Consider the following 24,983-nt stretch of genomic DNA (forward strand, 5'->3'; position numbering starts at 1 on the left):
CTGCTGCCATCTTTTCCCTTGACTCCTACTCCTTTTGCAGTATGTGACTGCTGTGTCTTGTCTGAACTGTATTGCTCAAACGTGCTTGCCCTCCCCCCAGCAATGGGGAGCAGGGGCCTCCACACACATGGGAGCCACACACCTCCACATGCAGGTAAGCTCTGTTGGCAAAAGCCAGACACTCCACTCCAGCTATTGCTCCGCACGAGCACTGTTGCCATGCAGTTTCATGGCCTGGATGTGTGCAGCAGAAGAAACAGCCTCTTGACCCATAACCCCCCCAGGGGGAAGGGGCATGTCTACCCACAGTCACTGGAAGGCTGCAGATCAAGCAGTAGTACAGCACTCAGGTCAGGTGGCAGCACACCCTCCTCCCTTTCACCTCCTCACAAATAGTGACTGTACATGCAGGTTCAGAGACTAGGTGCTCCAGCTGCTGACTGTTTCTGTTGCTCTCCGAGTCTCCTTCCTCTCCACAGGCTGCTCTCCCACAGGTATCAGATTGTTCCCACACTCTGTTCCTTGCAGACATGGATGTGTGATGAAATCCTGTTTATTTGAATAAGATTTTAATGGATTTAATGGATAAAGCAGTACTTTATGTATCCCCCCCCCACAATTGTTCTACTTAAAATCTTCAAAAAGACCATTCCTTAATCAGCTTTACCTTCTAACCTATCCAATGGGATGTGTGAGCTGAGATCACATTTATTTTTGAACACATAGATAAGGGAGAGATTGATCAGAAAGAGGACATTTGCCACCTAGTGGTGCAACGAGGAACCCCTCCCCATAACAACTTCTTGTTAAAAGCGCAGGGTGTTAGCTATTTTGTCATCATAAAACCCTTGGAATTAAAAATAAAATAACCTAAAAAGAACCAGAACGTCACCTTATTAAACCTAAGCCTATTAAAACTTAACCAAAATATTCCCTGGAGTGTTTTTTTCCCCTTTATCCTAAGCTACAATATAAAATGTCCCAAAACCAATGATGTGGTGTCAACAGAAGTCTGCTTCCCTGGATCAGTTTTTGTTTGGGAAAAAAGAAAATATGTGCCATTGTTAATTCCAATATGTCAACAGTGTCTGGGACAAAAAAGCACCCCCCCCCAAAAAAGCAACAGCTTTCTTGGATTTTTTTTTTAAAAAACATTAGGCTCTTTTGTCTTCAAAAAGAACACTGTCTGGGCATTTAAACATGCATCCCTGGATCAGCTTTCCTTGGAATTTTTCCCCCTCCAATATATTACATAGCTGGGACAAAAAAGCACTCCACATGTAAAATTCAGTTGCTTTTCTTGTGGTATTTTTTTGTTTCAGATGCTGTAAATCATAAGTGAAATGTGGGGACACTGTTTGCTACTGTGCAGGTGACAATGCCCTAGAAGCAATGGGTTGTAGGTCTGCTTCTGTGTAAAAGTGCACCAGGGTGTAATTTTACCCTGAAAGGTCTGGGTTAGAGTTAAATGACAAAGAGCATGAAAACATTTCCTTCACAAAGGCTAGCATTTAAATATTTCAGCATTCAAATCCTCATTCCCATTTCACAGGCCATCCTTGGTAAAATATTAATCTCTCTCACATCTCTCTAGAGTTTGAGTAAGTAACTATACAATCCAGAGTTTTACTGGTGTTTCCCAGTTCAGATTGATAGAAATTGTGCTTTTAATTTCATGTGCTTTGGATGTTTCCAGTGGGAAAGCCATCACCAAGTTATTGTGGGTGCCCATAGCAGTAATTCTTCATGCTTGGAATTGGAAACCAGATTAGAGAAAAGATGGTAAGAGACAGGAGCCTAACAGAACTTGGATTCCCAGAGATATCCAACCTTGGATTCCTGGAGATATCCAATGGAGATTCCAACCACTCCCAAACTCTGACCAAAGAAGCGGACTACAGTATAATTGACTGAACCTCTAAAAAAAGTTGTTGTCAAGCAAAAGACCACAGCAGGTAATTTGATCAAACCTGACTCCTCAATAAAGATCCTGGGTCAGGCTTGTATTCTGATCTGAGTCATAAGATTTGACTAGCTGCCCTCCCTGCACAGACTCATTTTGCCTCTGCCTGAATTCATCCAGCCTTGTCTTGCTCTCTTAACGTTGATTCCAAAGCCTGACAGTACCAGAGTATGAATACGACTGTTGTGGGGTGCTTACTGCGTCACTGCCACCAAACACTTCATGAAGCTTGGGTTCCTGGGAAATGTTTTGGAACCATCTTGCCAAGGAGCTCACAAGTAGCCTCCTCATGATGTCAGACAAGGAGTCCCATGCAGCTGCTGGATTTAACCTTTAGTACTAGACAACACAATCCTAGGATGACCAGATGCAGAGGAGCACAGCACTCTTGTACCTTTAATAGTTTTGATTTTTTGGCTTAGAGATGCAAACCTGAATGGAAGTTCCAGTTCCAGGCATCCTTAAATTGTAGTCATCTGGATCAAAAGAACATGTCTGCAACAGAAACACCTGATTAATACATGAAGGAAGTTTGAAGCAGTCTTGGCTTGTATGGCTCTAGGGTATATAAGTTCATTAATCAAAGCAATTCAAGACTACAATGTTATTTATTTAGGTAAGGTGTGGGGAACCTTTAGGCCCCCAGATGTTGCTGAACTACAACTCCCATTAGCCCCAGCAAGCATAGCCAATGGCCATGGATGATGGGAGTTTTAGCTCAGCAACACTCGGAGGCCTAAAGGTTCTCCACACCTTGTATAGGTCCTACAATTTAGGACTAATGTGCCATTATTGTTTATAGTGAATTTTTTACAGTATGATTCAAGTTGCAGCGTTTACTTGGAAGTAGAGATGGGGCGAAATTTGATTGTTTGCATTTAAAGAGAAACTTACCTAATTCACACTTTCTGAATCAATGTTGTACAGTAGGGCCCTGCTTATACGGCGGGTTCCGTTCCGGACCCCCACCGTAAAGCGGAACCCCATTGACTTTAATGGGCCGCATCGCGCAAAAATGACGCGAAAATGGTGCAAAAGGGAAAACCCTTTCAAACTGAAAATGAAAGGTGCCGCATCAGCGGAACGCCATAAAGCGGAACACCATAAAGCGAGGCCCTACTGTAAATTGTATTGTTTTTATTGATGTATTTTTATATGTGTTTTTTGTAAGCCGCCTTGAGGGCCTTTTGGCCAAAAGGTGGGGTAGAAATAAACAACAACAACAACAACAACAACAACAACAATAATAATAATATGAGAACTGAAACCTAGCTATCCTTTGAAATTTGCACTTCTCCTGATTTTTCAATGCAGTTCTCCAGTCAAATAATGTGTGCAAAAATACTGGGGTAAAGTGCGCATAATATCAGCAGAGGGAGCCCTTTTGGTAGTTCCAGTGTCCTCAAAAGCCCAGGGGGTGGTGGCCCAGGAGAGGGCATTCTCTGTGGCAGCCCCTAAGTTGTGGAACTCCCTCCCCATATGGAAATGTGGAGAACTGAACTTAAGGTTGGAAAAATGAGAGACTGAGAAAAACGGAAATTGACAGATTTGCCCATCCCTACTTGGATGTAATAAGTCTGTAATGGTTTACTTCTAAGTATTTATGACTTGGAAGCATACATGCATAGCAAGCAGACACATTTCCAATATATATAGTAGATTAAGATGCCAGTTTAATTATATGAGTTCACAGAATAATGAATTGTATCTTGTAGCTGAAGAGTAGACTGAAACAAATATTTTCTAATATTTGAAATTTGGCAAACATTTCCAATTTGCCACTCAAAAAGATCGAGTGCAACTTTTAACACTGAAAACTGTACTTTGAGTGACATTTCCCTTAAAACTGAGTTCTTTGGATCTGTTGACATTTCTTTATTGTTTTGGCCAGTATTATAAAAGATACTAGTCCCACTTTATGTCTTCTATCAAATGCTTTCAAATACTAATAACTCACATGTTAACTATCAAATATTATTAAATATAAAATATTGGAATCAAAAATCACAAGACATCAAATACAGATCTCAAATATAATACAAATAACTGAGCCAAAAATATCTAGATAATATTTGCAAAGAATTTATTGTCAGGATTGACATACAGTAAAATGATTTTGTTTAAACAACAGTACACAAATCTAGTTTATCACATGGATAAAAAGTATATCTCAATTTAGTACTTGGCATTTTCTCAGCATTGTGTCCAGACTGTAGCTATGTAAAGCTCTGCATTCCATTTCATTACTCCAATTGGGTCAAGTGTGCCACTCAAGTGAAGTGTCACAACCAGTTTTTTCTGACATATTCTTCGTTTTATGCTTAATAAGCTCCAGATTATTGTAAAATACCTCTGGGGAAATCCGGTGTCATTCCACAAATTAGGTAAAGAATTAACTATGCTACTTGTGACACAACAGATGAATGCATGAAAACTCTCCATACACAGACTGCATTGCTATGCAAACGAACATGGGAGTAAGCCCCACTGAACACAGCGGAACCAACATGCATAGGATTGCACAAACTGTATGTTTAGGCAGAAGTCCCATTGACAAATAGAAAGCTAAACAGTCCTTGAGTACTGCAAGTGAAGGACACAATCTTGTATTGTTTTGTACTTGTGGTGGTGACGCCTTGTCATGAACAAGGAAAGAACAGGAACAGTGCATGCATCAGGAAGGAGAAAGGCAGAGATGAGTGAGAGAGGAAAGACTGGCCTGGAGACTGTGGAGTATGAGGCCACTAACAAATGAAATAAATAATAATAATGGCGGGAAGGAGAAAATAAGAAAATAATGGGAGACTTTGGCTGCAATCCAATACACAATTACCTGGGAGTATGTCCAATTGAATCCAATGGAGCTTACATCTGACTAGACATGCATTGGACTGCAGCCTTAGTCAAATGCTTTGCTGAAATAAAGATATACTATGTCTGCGACATTCCCATGATCTGTCAAAGTAAATAACTGTATCAAAAAGGAGCTAAGGTTGGTTTGGCATGATTTATTCTTGATAAACCTATGGTAGTTTCTAGTAATTAACACATTTTTTAAAAGATGTTCACAGACTGCTTAATTAATATGTTCTATCAATATAGAGCTGACTAATCTGTAGTATCCTGGATCTTCCCTTCCTTTTGAAAATTGGGGCTACATTTGCCCATTGGCAGTTTTCTGAAATCTCACCTGACACCAAGAATTCTGTTTATAGCTAGCAGCTCTGAAACATCCACAAGCTCTGTCAACAGCCTGGGATGGAATTCATGTGGACCTAGAGAGCTGAACTCATTTAAAGCAGATAGGTGTTCTCTGACAATTTCCTTATTTGTCCTGGGCTGTAAGTTCCTCCTTATATTATTTGTTCTACTTTTACTAGATTGGGCACATTTTTTTTGCTGGAGAAGACTGAGGTTAAACAAGAGTAGTTCCACCTTCTCTCTGTCTTCTGTTAACACCACCCCATCTCAAACAATGATTTTCAAGCTGTGCTTCTCAGAAGCTTATCAGGTGTTCTTCTGTGAGAGGTTCAATAATAGCATACAGACTTCCTTGAAAGACAGGTAACCCACCTCTCCTTTAGGCTCACAATGCAGGTGAAAACTGGTAGTGTTGTTGGGTATGTTCTAGGTGCACTCTCAGTTGAGGCAGCTGACTGTTGGACTTAACAGGCTTGGCCTGTATCCTATGCAAATTGAATGTGCACCCTACAGCATGCTCCCAAATCCTCTGCAACACAGAGATGTTCCATCACAGATGTTCAGGAGGTCCTCAGCAGACAAACTGATTGAAATATTAAAGTTTGAAAACTACTGATACAAAGATTAAATAACGTGGTGGCAGAGAATTTGGGATACAAAAACAATAAACTGCACTGAAGTTACATTCATGTATTTTTACTGTTCCCATTAACGGGGACAAGTCCTGAGTTCAGTGTGTCTATCCTTAAAACTTTGGAAATGTTTTGAATTCTTGACTATCAGGACAATGGGCTCCTGCTGGGAGGAAGGGCAAGATATAAATCAAATAAATAAAATAAAGCCCTTTGGTTCTGCTTAAATTATCTTGTTAAACATTATAGTAGCCCTTGTAGAGTATTGATTCACAGGTCTAGTAATGGACATTTTTACATATATATGATACCTACGAGAACTAACAGTGCTATTTATGTATTGTTCCACATAAGCAAACCCAATCTCTCTTGAGGACACAGCCACATAGAGGAATCCATGTCTGATTTGGCACATTCCTAGATGTTACAGCCATTTATCAGTGGCAATTCACATTAACACTCTGGCTGAAAAACAGGCTTCTGTGCTCATGAGAAGCATAACCAGGAAGATACACCAGGTCATCATTTCTTCTGCCTAGCAGAGTCCTGGCTATTCCACGTGAACTGATTTCTAAATATCTGAAGAGAGTTTTCTCGATTCTTAAAATACTGAAATATGATCTGTTCTGTCTATATTACATGTTAGTGCTAATGAAATAATTCTATTGTATTTGAGAGGCCTCATCTTCAAGGAGTTTATTATTCATTCATCAAATTAAAAGACTAAGCAAGATACAGATTGTACAATATATGGTGTAGGTCAGATTTATTATATACAAGATCTAAAAATGCCTATGGAGCTCAGGAACATCCAGCTATCAAAAATCCAAAGTACCCACTGAAGAAGACCTTGGTTGAAACGCGTTTGGGAAAGATTTAGAATTTGAATGCAAGGAATGTATTAAGGATATTTTATTGCCATATATGATGGTTTTTAATAATGTTTTATGATTGCTAGCTATTATATAATAACATTACATTTAATATTTTAGATGTTCTAATAGATACATTACCGAGCCTATTTGAGTTTTTCAGAGATCAAGTATTATATTGTACATGGAAGTACAGAAACACAGTTACAAATGCATGAATTAGGCTGTGGAGTGGCATCTGTTGGCAGGCAGGCAGCTTCTCTCTTCTGCACCTATGAGTTCTCCTCCCACGCCAGGTTAATGTCCTCCTAATCATCTTATTTCTGATCTCAGATCCCAGCTGGGGGTGGGGGACCAGGTTAAAAACAGACAGCAGAAGGCATTTGCAGGAAAAAAAACCAGCAGTTACAGGAAGGGTTAAACAGACCCCTTCCTACCTGCTGATTCTACCCTGCCCCCACATTAGTACTACAAATATTTATCACTACTTTTATTACAGTGTTCCCTCATAATGTGCATCTCAACCCTTAAATGCCTTGCAAAAATGATGTTAAGCGCTAGTCCAGTTTCTAGAACCAACATTATAGTTTATGCCATTGGCTCTGAGGTAAATTTTTTTTACTGGGGTAAGTAAAATGGAAGCTTTCTTTCGTACCAGTGACAGTCCAGGTTACAGAGCATCATGTGGAAAATAAATATGAAATTAGAACACTTCTGTAAGCTTTTAAAGAAAACCACCTCGATATATACATTTCTGAAAAAATCATACAGTATCACATTGCATTAATAAAATTGTTTGTCACTCTGAGGAAAGGTATTATGACAGAAATTGAGATTGTCAGCCTCTTCAACGGAACATGGGGTTATGCCTTCCGGATGGTTTCACATGATGCACAGCAGCACATCTGGGTTTGCCACCCAAAGAACACTTGACTTGACAGAGAATTACAAACAAACCAAGCTCTCCAAGTCCAAATGAAGTTATGCAGATCAGACACAAATAGTGCATGTGTGACCTATAACTTGAAAATAACTTGTTCACACTTTAGTTTTTCATTGTATATAACACATTTTTGGTACCTCTCCTTGAAAAAGTGTGAATCGGTGCTAACAGTGCACTGCGCTGCTTTCTTTTGTAACCTTTGCACAATATTCAAAGACAACTCTTCACTGTGCAAATATATTGCCAGAGGAGAGATAAGTCAAAGATCATTTCAGGGTCACAAAACAGCAGGCCTCCTCATGCTTGAATTGCCACAAGTGCATAGACACACAAAATAAAGCGCTATTTTTATGGTATGGAAGGAAATTAAATGATGAAGCAATTACAGATTTTGATAGGAGGAAATAACAAGGCAATATTTTCATCCTTCTGACTGCAAGTATTAATTACAAATTGTGCAAACTCTGTGTTTATGCAAGCTAGACACCTGTCTCTCTATATTATTGCATGCTCACCACTTCCTTCAGTGGTGAAAAGTTTCAGCAGGAGCAGTATCTAAATTTGGTTTCCTTTGGATCAGAGCACATGAGTCTTAAATCATTTTTGTAATTCCATATACTAACAGCAAGCTCAATTATCTGAGTGTGGATCTTTATGTAGTCAAAGCAGCAGCATCCACACATACAATAACAGGAAGGTATCAGCAGGTTTGGAGAAACTCCAAGGTTTACAGAAATACAAAAATATTTAGAAAAGCAACCTTAAGGGGACCATAGCCTTAGTCCAATGACACACTCAGTGGGCACAAAACTGACTGTTGGGAGAGGGGGGGAATGGAAAACCACAAGGAAGAGGAATAGAATGGAGTATCTGGCTATAAACCTAATCAGGAGCCTCTACACTGCAACAGTTTGTTGCAGGTCCCACTTACTGTATTAAAGCCAGCTTCTGGGATTTCATCTGTTACTCCAGTCCAGCATGAACAAGAATGTGAAACAAGGGTGGAGCGATGATGTTGGGACTGGGATAGCTTCTCAAAAGATTACATTCATTTCCATGTTAATGATGTATAAACAGCAATTTCAGTCTATCATTCCAGAATACACACGCAACAGTTTAAGAGCCCCATCTATCCAGTTTACAGGGGACCCCTATGTTGTATCCTGTACCTTTTTCTTTTTGAGAAACTTAACTTGATATCCAGCAACTTCATAGAACTGTATCATTTTCTTGGATTCTTCTATCCCATTCATGTTATCCTGTCTCCTACCTTTGTGTGATCAAGTGAAAAACACCCCAAAGAAATCAATATTACAACCCATATTTTGCATGTAACTTGTGAAGTGCTGTTTTGATGGTTTTAAATTTACTACTTGGCATCATCGCCCTGCAACAAGTCTCTTGTGATCCTGTCCTATGCACACACACAAAATCAACTATACAGAGCTGGAAGAAGTGATCCGCTTGATGAGCTGCAGCATATAATTTCTGAATGTTTACATACAATTGAAATTTTACTAATAGTATTGGGGAAGACTGTCGCTGTTTAGAACAAATATGAATAAACTGAAAGACAGCTCCATATGCAGGCTTAGCTGAGAAGTCATCTTGATGTTTGCTCTTCAGTGGATGGCAAATGTGATTATGTTCTTGACTGCTGCAAATACTGGAGATCCCACTGACAAGGTATCTGGAAGGGAGAACTGTATCTCAGGATGATTCATTAGGTATATTCCAAATTTAGTCTGTAGGGGGGAAAGCACATTTGTAAATTTGTAAGATCAAATAACAGATTGCACAGTAACAACTGCAATGTCTCTGGATGGATAAACTAAATTCCTGTGTGTGTATTAACTAGGAGCAATGAACTGAACAACAGAAACAATGATAAAGTCATTTAAGAAGATTTCCATTTTTCGTGACTAAATTCAGCCTTAATTTATGCCGAGACTCTGAGGGAGCATTGTAGTGTTTGCCGTGGAAGTTACCATTCCACAGAGTTGTGGAATGCTCTCCTCCAGGAAGCAAGCCTGGCATAATCACTGTCCACTTTTAGGCCCTAGGCTAAGGCATTCTGTTTTGCCCAGGCGTTTTGTTCTTTCCTTGGGCCGTACTGTGGCCTGATTTCTGGCCCATTTTTGAGGTGTTCATCTTTTAGAGGAGTGGGGTAGATCTGGCATTTCCGGAGTTATTGCTGGATGAGCACTTTTAGGAATTGTACTTTTTCTGACATATTTGGTGTTTTTTAATAACTGTCAAGCTGTTTTGCATTTTATGGATTTGTAAGTCACTTTGAGACATCTTGTAGTAAATGTAGTAAATAATAGTAATAGAAGTAGCAGTAGTAGTAGTAATGATGATGATGATGATGATGACATGGCTAACATTTAAACACATACTCACCCCAGGCAAGTTTCTAGTCCTTATGACTGCAAAGGTATACTTGACCATATGTGGGCCATGAGCTTGCTGACATTTCAGAAGCCAAAGAGGCAGCGGAATAAGATATACAGTGGTTGAGGGCAGAGGTTCAGTGTCACAGATATAAGGATAGAGCCTATGCACTGATATCAATGGAGACATATTCCCAGGATGGCTCTCTGTCCCATCCCTACGCAATGATATAACTGCACCTGACCCATCACAAGCTCCTTTGACACAGGCAGCAACAGTCCAGCTGCAACCACATGCAGAGGATTAATGGCCCCTAGACCATGCACACACTGCACCCAGGTACAGAATTCCTGTGCACAAACGGCTATGAAGGGGAAATGTAGATGTTGTGTTTCCAAGCAGACTGGAAAGTATAACAATAATAAAAATGGAGGTGGGGAAGGAGAGAAATTGAGGAGGCAAGGTTGAATTGAATCACCCTAGGATTCCTCTTCAAAGACTCGGTTATAGAAGGAAGAGGTTTCCTTAATCCAAAAGAGAGAAAGGGATGCAAGATCAATAGTGAACTTTTCTTTTCCTACCATAAGGAATGAGTGCAAAGGTGCATAGTGTGCAAAAGTGATTCTGTGTCTTAGAGTTGATCTTCCTAAACTTAATGGGTGTTAATGTGTTTACCCATAGGATTACCAGTGCCTCATACATGGAACTATCCTTCTCCAAAGCTCTAAACTGAGAATCAATGGGTGTGCCCAGATGCCTTGACTGTTATGGAAATATATATGCAGAGAAATTCAGCATCTGAGCTGCATGTGTGCCAGTGTGTCTTACCCAAGATTTACCCTGCATTTAGATCACTGAGACTTAAGACTTAATAAAATAAGAAAAGCTACTTTATTTATAGAAATACATAGCAGATAGGAAAGGCATATCTACTTCTAACTAACTAACTAAGCTGGAGGCGCAATGCCCAGACGTGGGAATTGCCCTCATGGCTCAGGAGAGAGACAGCAAAGGTCAGAGAAGAAGACAAAGGAAGGAGGGAGGGGCAGGTCAGTTTCCCTGAGCATATCAGTTTACAATGGAAGGAGGTCAGGTAGAGAACAGCACAGGCAAAGGTAGGAAAGCCTAGCCAGCTGGAGGACCTTAACTCTATCTTTCTTCTGGAATACAAACAAAAGAACCCAACAGGAGTTACTCTTGCCCCACTTCCAACACCCCTTCTCAACGAGTGTTTGGTTCACCCCACAAGGTTCATCTTGTCTCACAGCTTGCAGTATCTGACTTTGCCCAAAGACTTCATCAGAGCGCGTCTGCAGTCGTGCCTTCCATTGGACAATACTCCATCTGAGTAGTCCTCTACGGTAGGTATCTCCAATGAAATGGTGCTTCACGTCTATGTGCTTGGTTTCTGAACTCACCCCTTCTGACTCCACGAATCTGATGCTTCCTTGGTTGTCTTCATGCATCATGACAGGCCCAGGTATAGAGATGCCTAAATCTTTGAACAGTTCAAGTAGCCATGTCAACTGTCTGCTAGCTTCAGAAACTGACACATGCTCTGCTTCTGTGGGAGTGCTACAGTCTCTTGTTTCTTACTTGCCCAGCTGATCACTGAATCTCCATAGTAGAAGATGTTTCCACTGGTGGATTTTTGATCTGTAGTGTCTTCAGCTCAATCAGCATCTGCATATCCCACTAGTTTGGGATCACGGGTAGCCGCTAACTTCAGTTTAATGGTAGCAGCGCCCTTCAGATATCTCACCACTCTCTTGATTTCTTCCCAGTCTTTCTTGGCTGGTAAGCTGGTTTTTCTGCACAAGAATCCCACTCCTACCTCCACATCTGGCCTGGTAACAATATAGAAGTTTTCCAATGGCTTGTATATAGCTCTCATGGTCTTCCCATGGTTGTTTCTTGTGGTGCGGTTTCAGGTATCATACTTCCATTGGAGTAGGTGCTGGATGCGCATCCTTCAAGTTCTAGACTCTCAAAAAGGTCTTGGATCATTTGTCTTTGACTGAGCAAGAAGGATCCATCATCTTCTCTTTCAATTTGTATTCTGAGGTAGTGGGTAACATCATCTAGGCATTTCACTTTAACCTCCTTTTTGAGATGATTCACTAGTTGTTGCTTGTCCAGTGGGTCTTGATAAGCCAACAGTAGATCATCAACATAAATCAGCTTGGTCAGTGTCCAAGTTTTATTCTTGTGTAGAGCTTCCAGCTCTTCCTTGGCTGCCTGCTTCCATCTCTCAGCTTCAGCTCTGGGTAAGGCTTCAATCTCTTTCCAGGTCTCTGGCTCTGGAAGTTCATCTCTCATGAGGTAAGCAAGTCTTTCTGGTGGTACACCTTTGCTGGTGTGTTCAGAGGGTCTAGGTGCTGGTGTTTCGGCTGCCCCTTCTAGCTCTGATGCCTCTTCTGGCTCAGACTCTTCAACTTCCTCTGCTGGTGTATTACTGCAATTCCTTCTGTTGTGGAATAATAGCTCAGTTTCTTCTTCCATTTTGCTGTCATCTGTTTGGTATGGTGCCCCTTCTGGTTGGTGTGCACACTTTCCTTCATCAAAGTGGACAGCTCTGTATACTCCAACTTCGCCAGTTTGGGAATCTATTACTTGGTATCCTTTCTGCGTTGAAGAATAACCAATGAATATTACTTCCTTGGCAGTGTTATCAAATTTTGACCACTTTTGTTTCAGGATGTACACAAAGGCTTGCAGCCGAATACACAAAGGTGAGAGATGCTTGGTGTCCAATCATGCCATAGCTCAAAAGGTGTTTTGTTGGTTGCAGCTGCCGGAAGTCGGTTCTGCAGATAGGTGGCAGTAGCTGCTGCTTCCCACCAGTACCTTAGTGGTAACTGTGCATCTTCTAACAAGGAACGAATCATTTGTCCAAGAGTCCGGTTCATGTGTTCCACAACCCCATTTTGTTCTGGCATATAAACAACAGTAGTCTGGTGCTCTATGCCTTCCTCACATAGAAAGTCTTGCATAGCCCTGGACACCATTCTCCTCCACTGTCAGATCTTATAATTTGTGGCTTTCTGCCAAATTTGTTGGACGCAATTCTGATATAGTCCTTCAATTTACGAAGTACTTGAATTTTCTTTCTCAGTAGATACATTGTAGTATACATGGAGTAATCATCTATGAAAGTGAGCATGTATAAATTTCCACCCTGCGATGGTGTTCTAATGGGTCCACAAAGGTCTGTGTGAATTAATTCTAGAGGTTTTGTAGTTTTCCTTTCACTTTTCTTAGGAAATTTTGGTTTCACACTTTTGTCTTTATACAACATTTGCATTTTTCTGTGGATTTACATTGTCCAATTTTAATGCCTTTAGGCAAATTTTCCTTCTCTAGAGCATTGATTCTGGCTAAGCTGGCACGTCCCATTCTTCTATGCCAAACATGTAAACATCCACTATCAGAGGTTTCTTTGGCTGTATTTGCATGCATAGTTTCAAAATATTCCAAACGCAAAAGTCCATTTTTCAGTTTTGCAGTACAACATACTTCTCCTTCACCTAAAACTTGGCAAATTTTTTCACTTAAAAAAAGTTCACCTCCAAGGTCCATTATTTTAGTGGCACATTAAATTATCTTTAAATGCTGGAACAAATAGGCAATTTTTCAGTTCAAGCTCTCTGGCACCCTCTGGCATTTTGCAAAGTAGCTCCACAGTGCACCTATTCCTTGAGAACAGAAAACATCTCCTGATGCTGTAATTACATTCTGTGTATGGGGGCTAAAGTTCTTAAACATATTTTTATCATTACCAAATGTGCCCTAGCCCCACTATCTATTAAAAATCTGGTTTTATAATCATAATTCTTTCCATCAGATACATAGTAACTGCAATGCTTCACTTTAATTTGGCTATTTGATTTTCTTTCAGCTTGCTTCTGTTTAAAAGCAACTCTTTCTCTCCTGTTTCCCTTCTAGGACAATCTCTTTGAAGGTGATTAGGAGATCTGCATTTGAAGCAATCCTTCCTTTGTTTGTCTGTACCCTGCTGTGGCTTCAGGGCATGCCTCATCTCTCTATTCTGCCTTTGGTTGCTGTTTCTGCCCACAGTAAAATTTGCTTTTTCAGACAGAGCTTGTTGCTGTCTCTCTTTATAGTCCTGATCTTTCAAATATGCCATAATCTGATGCAGGTTCTAATCTGTCTGTTCTACTGTGCAAGCCGTTATATAGTGACATTGATTTAGACAGGCCAGCAAAACAACTTTTTGTAAATCTTCATCCAACGATCATCCACATTGTTCTAATTCTTGAAGCAGACTTGTAAATCTCTCCAGATGTGGATTCAGATCTTCTCTGTCAGATTGTTTCAGCCTGTACAGCAGTTTATAGAGAAACATCACATGATTTTTAGATTTTCTGTGATACACATTTTCAATCTTTCCCCATATTTATTTCACATTCCTACAGCCCATTCAAACATTTAGTGCCTCATCTGATTAAGCAGAAATGAGAAGAGATTTCACTTTGGCATGCTTATGCTTCCAGGAGGCAGTGGCTGCTTCATCCGCTGCTGAGAGTTCAGGATCAGTCAGGAGTCCATGCAGATTCTCCCCTTCCAAAAGTGCCATCATTTGGAGACTCCAAATCACACAATTTTCCTTCTTCAGCCTTGGGATGCTTGTCTTAAGTGTGATTCTTCAGCCATGGTTTCCCATCTTTTGTTCTGCTTTTCTTTCTCTAACCTAAAGTCTCCTTTTGATCTCTTTTGTAAATCACACACAGTACTTAGCCTTTTTTTTTAGCTTTCAGGCACAACTCACAATTCAACTTAGTTTACTAGTGTACATAACCCTTTGTTATGGAAATATATATACAGAGAAACTCAGCGTATGAGATGCATGTGTGCCAGTGTGTGTATTTACCTAAGAACCTGCATTTAGATCACTGAGACTTAAGACTTAGTAAAATAAGAAAAGCTACTTTATTTATAGAAATACATAGTTCTAACTAACTAAGCTGGAGGCGCAATGCCTAGATGTAGGTATTGCCCTCATGGCTCAGGAGAGAGAGAACAAAGACAAAGATGTCTCCTCTCTCCTTGGACAGTTGAAGAAGAAGATGAAGGAGGGGCAGGTCAGCTTCCCTGGGCATATCAGTTTACAATGGAAGGAGGTCAAACAGAGAACAGCACAGGTAAACGTAGGCAAGCCTAGCCAGCTGGAGGATCCCAATTCTATCTTCTTTCTGGAATACAAACAAAAGAACCCAAACAGGAGTTGCTCTTGCCCCACTTCCAACATTTACTTAGACGGGGGAAAGGCACCTGCATCTTACATCTCTTGCATAGGGGGCAAGAGTTACTCCTATGATCTGTGTTTGCTGATTTCTTACCCTGGATATGTAAGCCTCTCAGCTTAGCATACCTTCACAGACATAACGGGGGAACTTTGAGTGCTGGGGATAGACTTAAAATGGCATAGGAACAGAGCCAATCAGGAGGAGTGCTGCATGGGGCAACGTTTGGCCCACCCCTTCCCCTGACAACCAATGTGACCAATCCTCGCCCCCAACAACTGTTTTGCATGATAGGTCAGACATGTAGCATCTTAGCAGGCCTCATCATATATCATTCCTCCCCCTCTCCAACTGACTGCTTCACACATCTAATTTATGTCCCATGTGTCCTGCCCCCTTTCATTCCTTAGTGCCTGACTAAACAGATTGTGTCTGTGTGTACACACAATGGCCTTAAGCCTTGGTAACATCATTATGCTCCCCCCCTCCGGCTCGCTGAAGTCAGCTTATAAGTGAAGGAAAAGGATCTCTATCTACTAACCCAGTGACAATGATGGATCAAGGAGTACTTCCAGACTATGCACCTGCTTCTTTAGAGCAGGAGTTGTCAACATATTACCCTCCATTTGTTGTTGAACTACAGTTCTCATCATCCCCAATTATAGGCCATGCTGGCTGGGGCTGATGGGAGTCCATCAACATCTGGAGGGCACCATGTTGGCTACACTTACTTTAAAGGGAGTGCAATCCTATCCAGGACACCTAAGTCATCTATATTCCAGACAATAAAACCACTCACCCACAGGGTTCAGCTTCAGTTTATAGGTCCTCATTCAGCACACCCTACACTGGATTTGGGCTTGCACAGTCACACCTGATTCAGATGTCACAAAGAAATAGAGTTGTGCTTCAAATCTCCTAATGACTGCATGCAACAGTTTCATATAGATGTTAAAAAGAATGGGTGACAATCTATGGGAGACCACAGCACAGTTGCCAAGGGGCCAACAAGCAGTCCCCCCAATGCTACTCTCTGAAACTCACCCAGCAGGTAGAAATAGAAGTGCCAAATAATAGCGTCCCCAATTCCCATCTTGTAGAGCTGGTGCAAGAGGATACCATAGCTGATGGTATCAAAAGCCATTGCACGACTGAGTAAGAGGGACAGGGTTGCACTCTCTCATCCGTCTCAGACTTGATTGGGTCTAGATAGTCACTATCCTCCAAGAATCCTTGCAGCTGTGCCTCTATAACCCCTTGCTCAAGAGGAAGGTTTTGAGGGTCAGCTGGTCTCTTCTGGTGTAATTAGAAGGGGGGCAGATGACACAGTCCTTCATTCCCTTCCTCTGCTGTTATTCACAACAAAGGTAAAGAATACACTGTGACTGGGGTTAACAGTGTTACATTTTAACGTCACCCTTGGAAACAGAGGTGCTGTTGGAACTTCCCAGGAGGATCCCTCCGCCTGTGCAGCTCTGAGACGGGCTCCCGTCTTGGATGAAACTTTTTCAGCCTTAAATCCAGTCAGAAGGGTTTTTTTTGACAGGGGATAATTTCTTCCGGATAAGGAAGAAACGTGAGATTTCCTACACAGCTTTGTTGTGGTTGCGGGAGACTGGAATTCGTCAGAATCGTCTGTGAAAGAAGGTCTTCCAGCAGCTCGGACAGAGCGAGGATTTATAGCCAGCTCAGCTGAATAAGTGACCCGTTTTTTTTCCTTTTTTTAAAAAACGGACTAACAGGCAAGCATCCTCCTGTCTATGCTTATCACTTTCTTATCTATACAGCTAAAGAGATTTGTCAAAGTATCAGCAATTAAGAAAAACTGGGTGAGCCAAAACTTTCCTTCTTTTTTACTCACGGAACTAAGGGGGAGGAAAATAAAAATAGCCTATCTTTTTCCTATTGCAAAAAGCTGACATGGAAAATGGCATTGTAAAAATTACAACGGATGAGGGGTTTCTGATTGGAAGAGAAAAGAAAAATCTTTTTGATTTATACAACTTTTGTGTAATATATGTCTGGGACTATTTTTTCTGATCTACTTTTTTATTTTTTTGACGAATCTGCTCATTCTCGTTGCTACTAGTCATTAGGACGCTGTGAACTAAAGCTGTTTTTGCACTTCTGGGCATATAAGAGATAAGGGCTGTCTAGAGTATGATGCCAGTTGGTTTGAAAGATTAACTCCTTTATAACTGGATAAAGAAATAAACTGCTCTTTGCTTGGGACATTGAAAATTGAAGGAGTTTAGTTCCTTTGGCTTTAAGAATGACAATTAAGAAGATCATGGATGTACAAGAAGGGACTTTATCTTTAGACATGTTTCAGAAAATAATGAATGGGATTAAGTCAATAAAACAAGAATTGAGAAATAATAGACAAGCGTGGAGAATTGAATTTGATGAAATGAGACAGGAGCTGAAAGAAATTCAGGATTCTATGAGAAAGGAGAATAAAGATAGATCTGGAAAACCAAAAAAGGATGAAAGAGAAATGAAAGGCAAGGTTCAAACTATGGAGATTGGATTAAACATGGACATGGAAAAAGATTTGGATTTCCTGGTTGTGATGGATCCTGGAGACAAATATTATGGTTTGGAAATTAGCGCTGTCCCTGAAGGAATTGAAGAGATTGGAGATAAAGATATTATCGGTTCAAAAAAATTCCTGGACTGGAAGGATTTGATGGAACTTGAAATGGAGAAAGTTAACAGAATTAATCCCTGTTTTGTGTTAATGGAAAAATCTTCAAGAGATGTGCTAGTGTATCATGTAAAAAAGAGGAACAGAGATGCGGCTTTGCAACAATACTTCAGTGATACGTTCGGAATTGATGGCAAGAAAATATCTGTGATAAAGGAAATTCCTATCAGACTTTTATTATATGACTATGACAGCAAGATTATTGGGTGCGTAAAGATGGAAGATGGAAGATGGAACCAATATGGATAATGGAAGAAGAGCGATTTGAAATTACTGGACTTAGTAGACTTGATGAGTTGGATTAATTGACATGTTTATTTAGAAAAAAAATTGATGGACATATATCTCAAAGATTGGAAACTTCTCTTTGACTTTTTGTGGAAGAATGAAATGATATGATGTTAATGAGATTTGAAACCAATTAAGATAACTGCTGGAGGAAGGTGATTTTATAATCTATTAAGAGACAGGCTTGTTATATATTATAGATTTATAGCTGAACTACGACAAATCGGAAGTCAATATTTTTATTTTTATTTTTATTTTTTTTATTGTATTAGTTATTGATTTGTGTTTTTTTTTCTTTTTGTATTGTTTTGGTTTTGAAAATTTGAATAAAAATTAATTGGAAAAAAAAAAAAGAAACAGAGGTGCTGTTAGGAGATGGCCCAGGAGCCCAAGCCCTAGGTTTCTTGCTCTGGGCTCCAGATCTCCTGCCCCTCTCCCTTTAATATAACAACAACGCTGAATGTTGTTTATGCTGGCTGGTTTGTGCCAGCTGGTAAGGAGAAGAGAGATGGGACAGGCCAGCAAATCCACCTGCAGATCCCTCCCTAGCAGCCTTACTGACATAAGAACATAAGAAGAGGCTGCTGGATCAGGCCAGTGGCCCATCTAGTCCAGCATCCTGTTCTCACAGTGGCCAACCAGGTGCCTGGGGGAAGCCCGCAAGCAGGACCCGAGTGGAAGAACACTCTCCCCTCCTGAGGCTTCCGGCAACTGGTTTTCAGAAGCATGCTGCCTCTGACTAGGGTGGCAGAGCACAGCCATCACGGCTAGTAGCCATTGATAGCCCCGTCCTCCATGAATTTGTCTAATCTTCTTTTAAAGCCATCCAAGCTGGTGGCCATTACTGCATCTTGTGGGAGCAAATTCCATAGTTTAACTATGCGCTGAGTAAAGCAGTACTTCCTTTTGTCTGTCCTGAATCTTCCAACATTCAGCTTCTTGGAATGTCCACGAGTTCTTGTATTATGAGAGAGGGAGAAGCACTTTATCCACTTTCTCAATGCCATGCATAATTTTATACACTTCTATCATGTCTCCTCTGACCCGCCTTTTCTCTAAACTAAAAAGCCCCAAATGCTCCAACCTTTCCTCATAAGGGAGTCGCTCCATCCCCTTGATCATTCTGGTTGCCCTCTTCTGAAACTTTTCCAACTCTATAATATCCTTTTTGAGATGAGGCGACCAGAACTCTACACAGTATTCCAAATGCGGCCGCACCATAGATTTATACAACGGCATTATGATATCGGCTGTTTTATTTTCAATACCTTTCCTAATTATCCCTAGCATGGAATTTCCCTTTTTCACAGCTGCCGCACACTGGGTCGACATTTTCATCATGCTGTCCACTACAACTCCGAGGTCTTTCTCCTGGTCGGTCACCGCCAGTTCAGACCCCATGAGCGTATATGTGATATTAAGATTTTTTGCTCCAATATGCATAATTTTACACTTGTTTATATTGAATTGCATTTGCCATTTTTCCGCCCATTCACTCAGTTTGGAGAGGTCTTTTTGGAGCTCTTCGCAATCCCTTTTTGTTTTAACGACCCTGAACAATTTAGTGTCGTCAGCAAACTTGGCCACTTCACTGCTCACTCCTAATTCTAGGTCATTAATGAACAAGTTGAAAAGTACAGGTCCCAATACCGATCCTTGAGGGACTCCACTTTCTACAGCCCTCCATTGGGAGAACTGTCCGTTTATTCCTACTCTCTGCTTTCTGCTTCTTATTTATTTATTTATTTAATTATATTTTTAGACCGCCCTATAGCAATAAGCTCCCAGGGCGGTGTACAGCATAATAAAACAGGTTAAAATACAAGTGGATGTAAACACAATAAAACATAATTAAAAATTTTCAATTTTAAATTCAAATTTTAAAATTTTTAAAATGCCTGGGCGAAGAGGTAGGTCTTTACCTGGTGCCGAAAAGATAACAAAGAAGGCGCCAGGCGTATCTCATCAGGGAGGGCGTTCCATAGTTCGGGGGCCACCACTGAGAAGGCCCTAGCTCTAGTTATCGTTCTCCGTGCCTCCCTATGCGTTGGGACACGGAGAAGGGCCTTCGACGTCGAGCGCAGCGACCGGGTAGGTACATAGCGGGAGAGGCATTCCGCCAGGTATTGCGGTCCGATGCCGTTAAGGGCTTTATAGGTAAGAACCAACACTTTGAATCTGGCCCGGAAACATATTGGTAGCCAGTGCAGCTGGGCCAGGACAGGTGTTATATGATCAATTTTTTTTCTCCCAGTAAGAACTCTGGCCGCAGCATTCTGCACCAGCTGAAGTTTCCGAACCGTCTTCAGAGGTAACCCTACGTAGAGTGCATTACAGTAGTCCAATCTAGAGGTTACCAGAGCATGGATAACTGTGGCAAGGTTCTCCTTATCCAGATAGGGTCGTAGTTAACCAATTCCTTATCCACAAGAGGACCTCTCCTCTTATTCCATGACTGCTAAGCTTCCTCAGAAGTCTTTGGTGAGGTACCTTGTCAAACGCTTTTTGAAAGTCTAAGTACACTATGTCCACTGGATCACCTCTATCTATATGCTTGTTGACACTCTCAAAGAATTCTAGTAGGTTACTGAGACAGGACTTTCCCTTGCAGAAGCCATGCTGGCTCTGCTTCAGCAAGGCTTGTTCTTCTATGTACTTAGTTAATCTAGCTTTAATAATACTTTCTACCAGTTTCCCAGGGACAGAAGTTAAGCTAACTGGCCTGTAATTTCCGGGATCCCCCCTGGATCCCTTTTTGAAGATTGGTGTTACATTTGCCACTCCAGTCCTCAGGCACAGAGGAGGACCCGAGGGACAAGTTACATATTTTAGTTAGCAGATCAGCAATTTCACATTTGAGTTCTTTGAGAACTCTCGGGTGGATGCCATCCGGGCCCGGTGATTTGTCAGTTTTTATATTGTCCATTAAGCCTAGAACTTCCTCTCTCGTTACCACTATTTGTCTTAGTTCCTCAGAATCCCTTCCTGCAAATGTTAGTTCAGGTTCAGGGATCTGCCCTATATCTTCCACTGTGAAGACAGATGCAAAGAATTCATTTAGCTTCTCTGCAAACTCTTTATCGTTCTTTAGTACGCCTTTGACTCCCTTATCATCCAAGGGTCCAATCGCCTCCCTAGATGGTCTCCTGCTTTGAATGTATTTATAGAATTTGTTGTTGTTGGTTTTTATGTTCTTAGCAATGTGCTCCTCAAATTCTTTTTTAGCATCCCTTATTGTCTTCTTGCATTTCTTTTGCCAGAGTTTGTGTTCTTTTTTATTTTCTTCATTTGGACAAGACTTCCATTTTCTGAAGGAAGACTTTTTGCCTCTAAGAGCTTCCTTGACTTTGTTCGTTAACCATGCTGGCATCTTCTTGGCCCTGGCGGTACCTTTTCTGATCTGCAGTATGCACTCCAGTTGCGCTTCTAATATAATAATAATAATAAAATTTTATTTGTGAGTCGCCTATCTGGCCGAATTAACAGCCACTCTAGGTGACGTACATGTACATGATAAAATACAATAAAAACCAATGAAAACCACCAACAATAATTAATATACCAATATTAAAAGCAACCTACCCCAGAGATCCCATAGGCCTGCCTGAACAGCCAGGTCTTCAAGGCCCGGCGGAAACCTATCAGGGAAGGGGCATGGTGAAGGTCAAAAGGAAGGGAATTCAAGAGGGTGGGGGCCACAATCAAAAATGTCTGCTCTCTGGTCCACACCAGCCTCGCTATCTTAACTGGTGCGACCGAGAGAAGGTCTTGCGTGGCTGATCTTGTCAGGCGGCATAATTGGTGATGCTGGAGGCGCTCCTTCAGATAAACTGGGCCGAAACCGTATAGGGCTTTGAAGGTCAATACCAACACCTTGAATTGGGCCCGGTAAACAACTGGTAGCCAGTGTAGATCTACTAACACCGGAGTGATATGATCACAGCGACGGCTGTTCTTAATTAAGCGTGCCGCCGCATTCTGTATCAGTTGTAATTTACGGACCGTTTTCAAGGGTAACCCCACGTAGAGCGCATTACAGTAGTCTAAGCGAGAGGAGACCAGGGCATGTATACCCCTATACTGGTGGTATCATTGTCCATAGCAGAAATGTAGGTATTTCCTGTGCCTCTTGTTGATTGGAATATGGAGGCAGGCCTCTGACAGATCTATGGATACCATCCAGTCATCTTTATTGATGGCTTCCAAAGTGGACTTGAGAGTTTCCATCCTGAACCCTTTTAGGCCAGCCACCTGTTCAGCAATTTGAGGTTGAGTATGGCCCAGATGTCTCCATTTTTCTTCGGGACCAAAAAGAAAATGTAATACATTCCCCGACCCTGGTGCTGCATTGGGACTGGTTCCACTACTCTGATGGACAACAGGTGACTGATGGCCATGCAGAAGGCCTGATATTTGACCAGATTCTAAGATCGCGTAGTGGCGGTAAATTTCTCTGTTGGCTGTCTGGAGGACTCAAAGGAGTAGCCGTAGGAAATAGTTTTGAGGATCTACCTGTCTGCCATGGTCTCGACCCATTTGTCTGTGAATTTTAGCAGTCTCCCCTTGTGGCCTCTCATAGAGCTGGGGCCCTGATGTCATGCTGACTGTTCTTTGTTGGCTTCCTTCTGAAACTTGCTGCCAGAGGAGTAGTTAGAAACAGGCTGGGTCTTTCAGTAAGAGGATCCTGCTGACCTTTCTAACCTCTCCCAGTGGGATTTAAAGCCTCCTGATGAGCACTAGCTAGCATATGGACTGGAGCACTGAAAGGACTCTGACTGCTTGCCCTTGCAATCATCCTTCTTGGAATTTGAGAGAGCCTTCTGCTTGTCATGTGTTTCCACCAGCACCCGTTCAAGGGGTTCTCCACATAGGTTGTTTCCCTCAAGGGGTACGCTGCAAGATGGCTCTGGGAGTCCGGATCCACCTCCCAGCTACACAGCCATATACTGTGATGCGCCACTGTGCTGGCTGCCCTTGCCCTTGCATTAAACTGCATAGTGTCCCGGGATGTGTCTGCCTGGAATGCTGAAGCTATCGAAAGCTTCTTCAACCCACCCTTGACGGGTTTGGGAACATCCTTCCTGGGAGCAAGCTCATCCACCCAGAGCTTACAAGTGCGTCCCATTACTGAGGTAGCCCCAAGGACCTAAATGCTGCAACCTCTGCTTCAAAATCCCTCCGCAATGCCACTTTCACTAGCTTGTCACATGCATTTCTTGACCTACCTTCACCTTCTGGCACAATGACTACTGAGGAGGACAGAGCAGCCACAGGTGAATCCACTGCCAGTGTCCTCAGGTGTTCAATCACTTTTGGGAAAAAGAAGTAGTGTCTGTTAACCAGATGGTGCGCTGGTTTGTGCTTGGTAAGTGTTGCCTCTTCCTGCTTCCAGAGGTCATAAAAGGAGTTCAAAAAGGGAAGTGTAGTGACCAGTGGTTGCCCATCTGGAAACGTTGACTTGGCTCCTTTGGAAGATGAGGGCATGGAGGTTTCGGAATCTTTGCTCTGCTCTTCTGGAAGCTCTAAAATCCACCTAGCCTTTGCCACCAAAGCTGGAAAGAATTCAGATTGAAAATGTCTCCCCTTTAGGGGTGGGGCCTCCAGCTCTTCCTCATAGAGCTCTCCCTCCTTCCTGTCTTCTGAAGAAGGGGAGGCCTCCGAGTCCGAGAGAAGCCCCAAGGGAGTCGCCACCTCTTACTGTGCTTTTTCCCTCCTCCCATGAGCCTTCCCCTTAGTAGTAGACCTGCTGTTAGCTGCATTCCTGTGTCCCCTAAGGTGACCTCTCTTGGGGAGAGGTGGAGGAGCAGGAAGAATGTAGGAGAGTGAAGAGGTCACTGGGGATGGGGATCTGGTGCACCTCTTCTTCTTATGAAGCGCTGCCCTCTTTTTTCCCTTCCCCTCACAAGGAGGGGGAGGTGGTAAAAGTGGCAGACAAGCCCGCAGCGGGGGCAGACCCCACATTCTGTATCTCCTGAGCCACTATCCCCCTGATCCAGTGGAGAAACTTGGGGAATCCCTCCTGCCCTGGCAAGGGATTAGATGCATTTGTACTCCCTCTGCCACTTGCTCCTTGGGAGCGTTTGGCACCAAATTTTGGTGTCTCCCTGCCTCCTGGTTACTGGGTGGGAATGCCTCTGGTTCCTCAGAGAGGCATGCCAGGTCTGGCAATTCTTCCCCACTATCCATGGCGCTCATGCATGTGGCACCCCTAACCAATCCTGTGGTGAGGTAACTAGAGGCTGGAAGCAGCCTAGGTCTTCTGTGGCCACAGTAAAGCACTTCACACCCCTCTGGCCACCAGTGGGAGAAGGAGCAGTAAGAGTGGCTGCCATTGCTTGCTCCAAGATGCGGTCACACCTCTTGCTGCGGAGGCACGGTCCATGAGAAGAACCTCTCCCTCGTCATACCCCAGTCAGCCCCTCCCCGGCTGTGGACAATGGGGAAGGAAGGATATGGTGTGTGTGTGGGGAGAAGAACGAAGAGATCCAGAAGAGAAAGGTGAGGAAAACACAGAAGAAATGCTGGGCTCTTAAGAAGCTCCGTGAGAGCCGGCCATTCACTGCAGCAGGCAGAGGTGGTCTAGAGAGGGGTGGCCCCTTCCCCCAGAGTGAGGTCATGTGAAGGAAGTCCTTCCTACATCCAAAGGGAGGCGCCATCCCAAGCACACGGACTGTCCTCCAGGGCTTAGTACTGCAGAAGGCTAGTGTCGTGTCCGGGAC

The 24,983-nt window shown here is 42.3% G+C and overlaps 1 protein-coding gene across 3 annotated transcripts in view; it reads right to left on the bottom strand.

Moving 5' to 3' along the window:
- Positions 1-330: 330 nt before the first annotated feature.
- MOCOS (molybdenum cofactor sulfurase) overlaps positions 331-24,983 on the bottom strand; it is a 232,946-nt gene continuing 208,293 nt past the window's right edge. Inside the window, exons 15-16 of one of the 3 annotated variants that reach the window (XM_061589658.1) lie at positions 2,396-2,458; positions 331-549 (exon numbers count right to left, since the gene is read on the bottom strand). In XM_061589658.1, the coding sequence (XP_061445642.1) occupies positions 421-549; positions 2,396-2,458 (192 nt within the window). In that variant the 3' untranslated portion in view covers positions 331-420. Of the gene's footprint in view, positions 550-2,395; positions 2,459-4,057; positions 9,357-24,983 lie in introns of those variants that run through there. The other 2 variants (XM_061589656.1, XM_061589657.1) reach the window with 2 other exon arrangements.

This window comes from Rhineura floridana, chromosome 11 (genome assembly GCF_030035675.1).
Source record: "Rhineura floridana isolate rRhiFlo1 chromosome 11, rRhiFlo1.hap2, whole genome shotgun sequence".
NCBI lineage: Eukaryota > Metazoa > Chordata > Lepidosauria > Squamata > Rhineuridae > Rhineura > Rhineura floridana.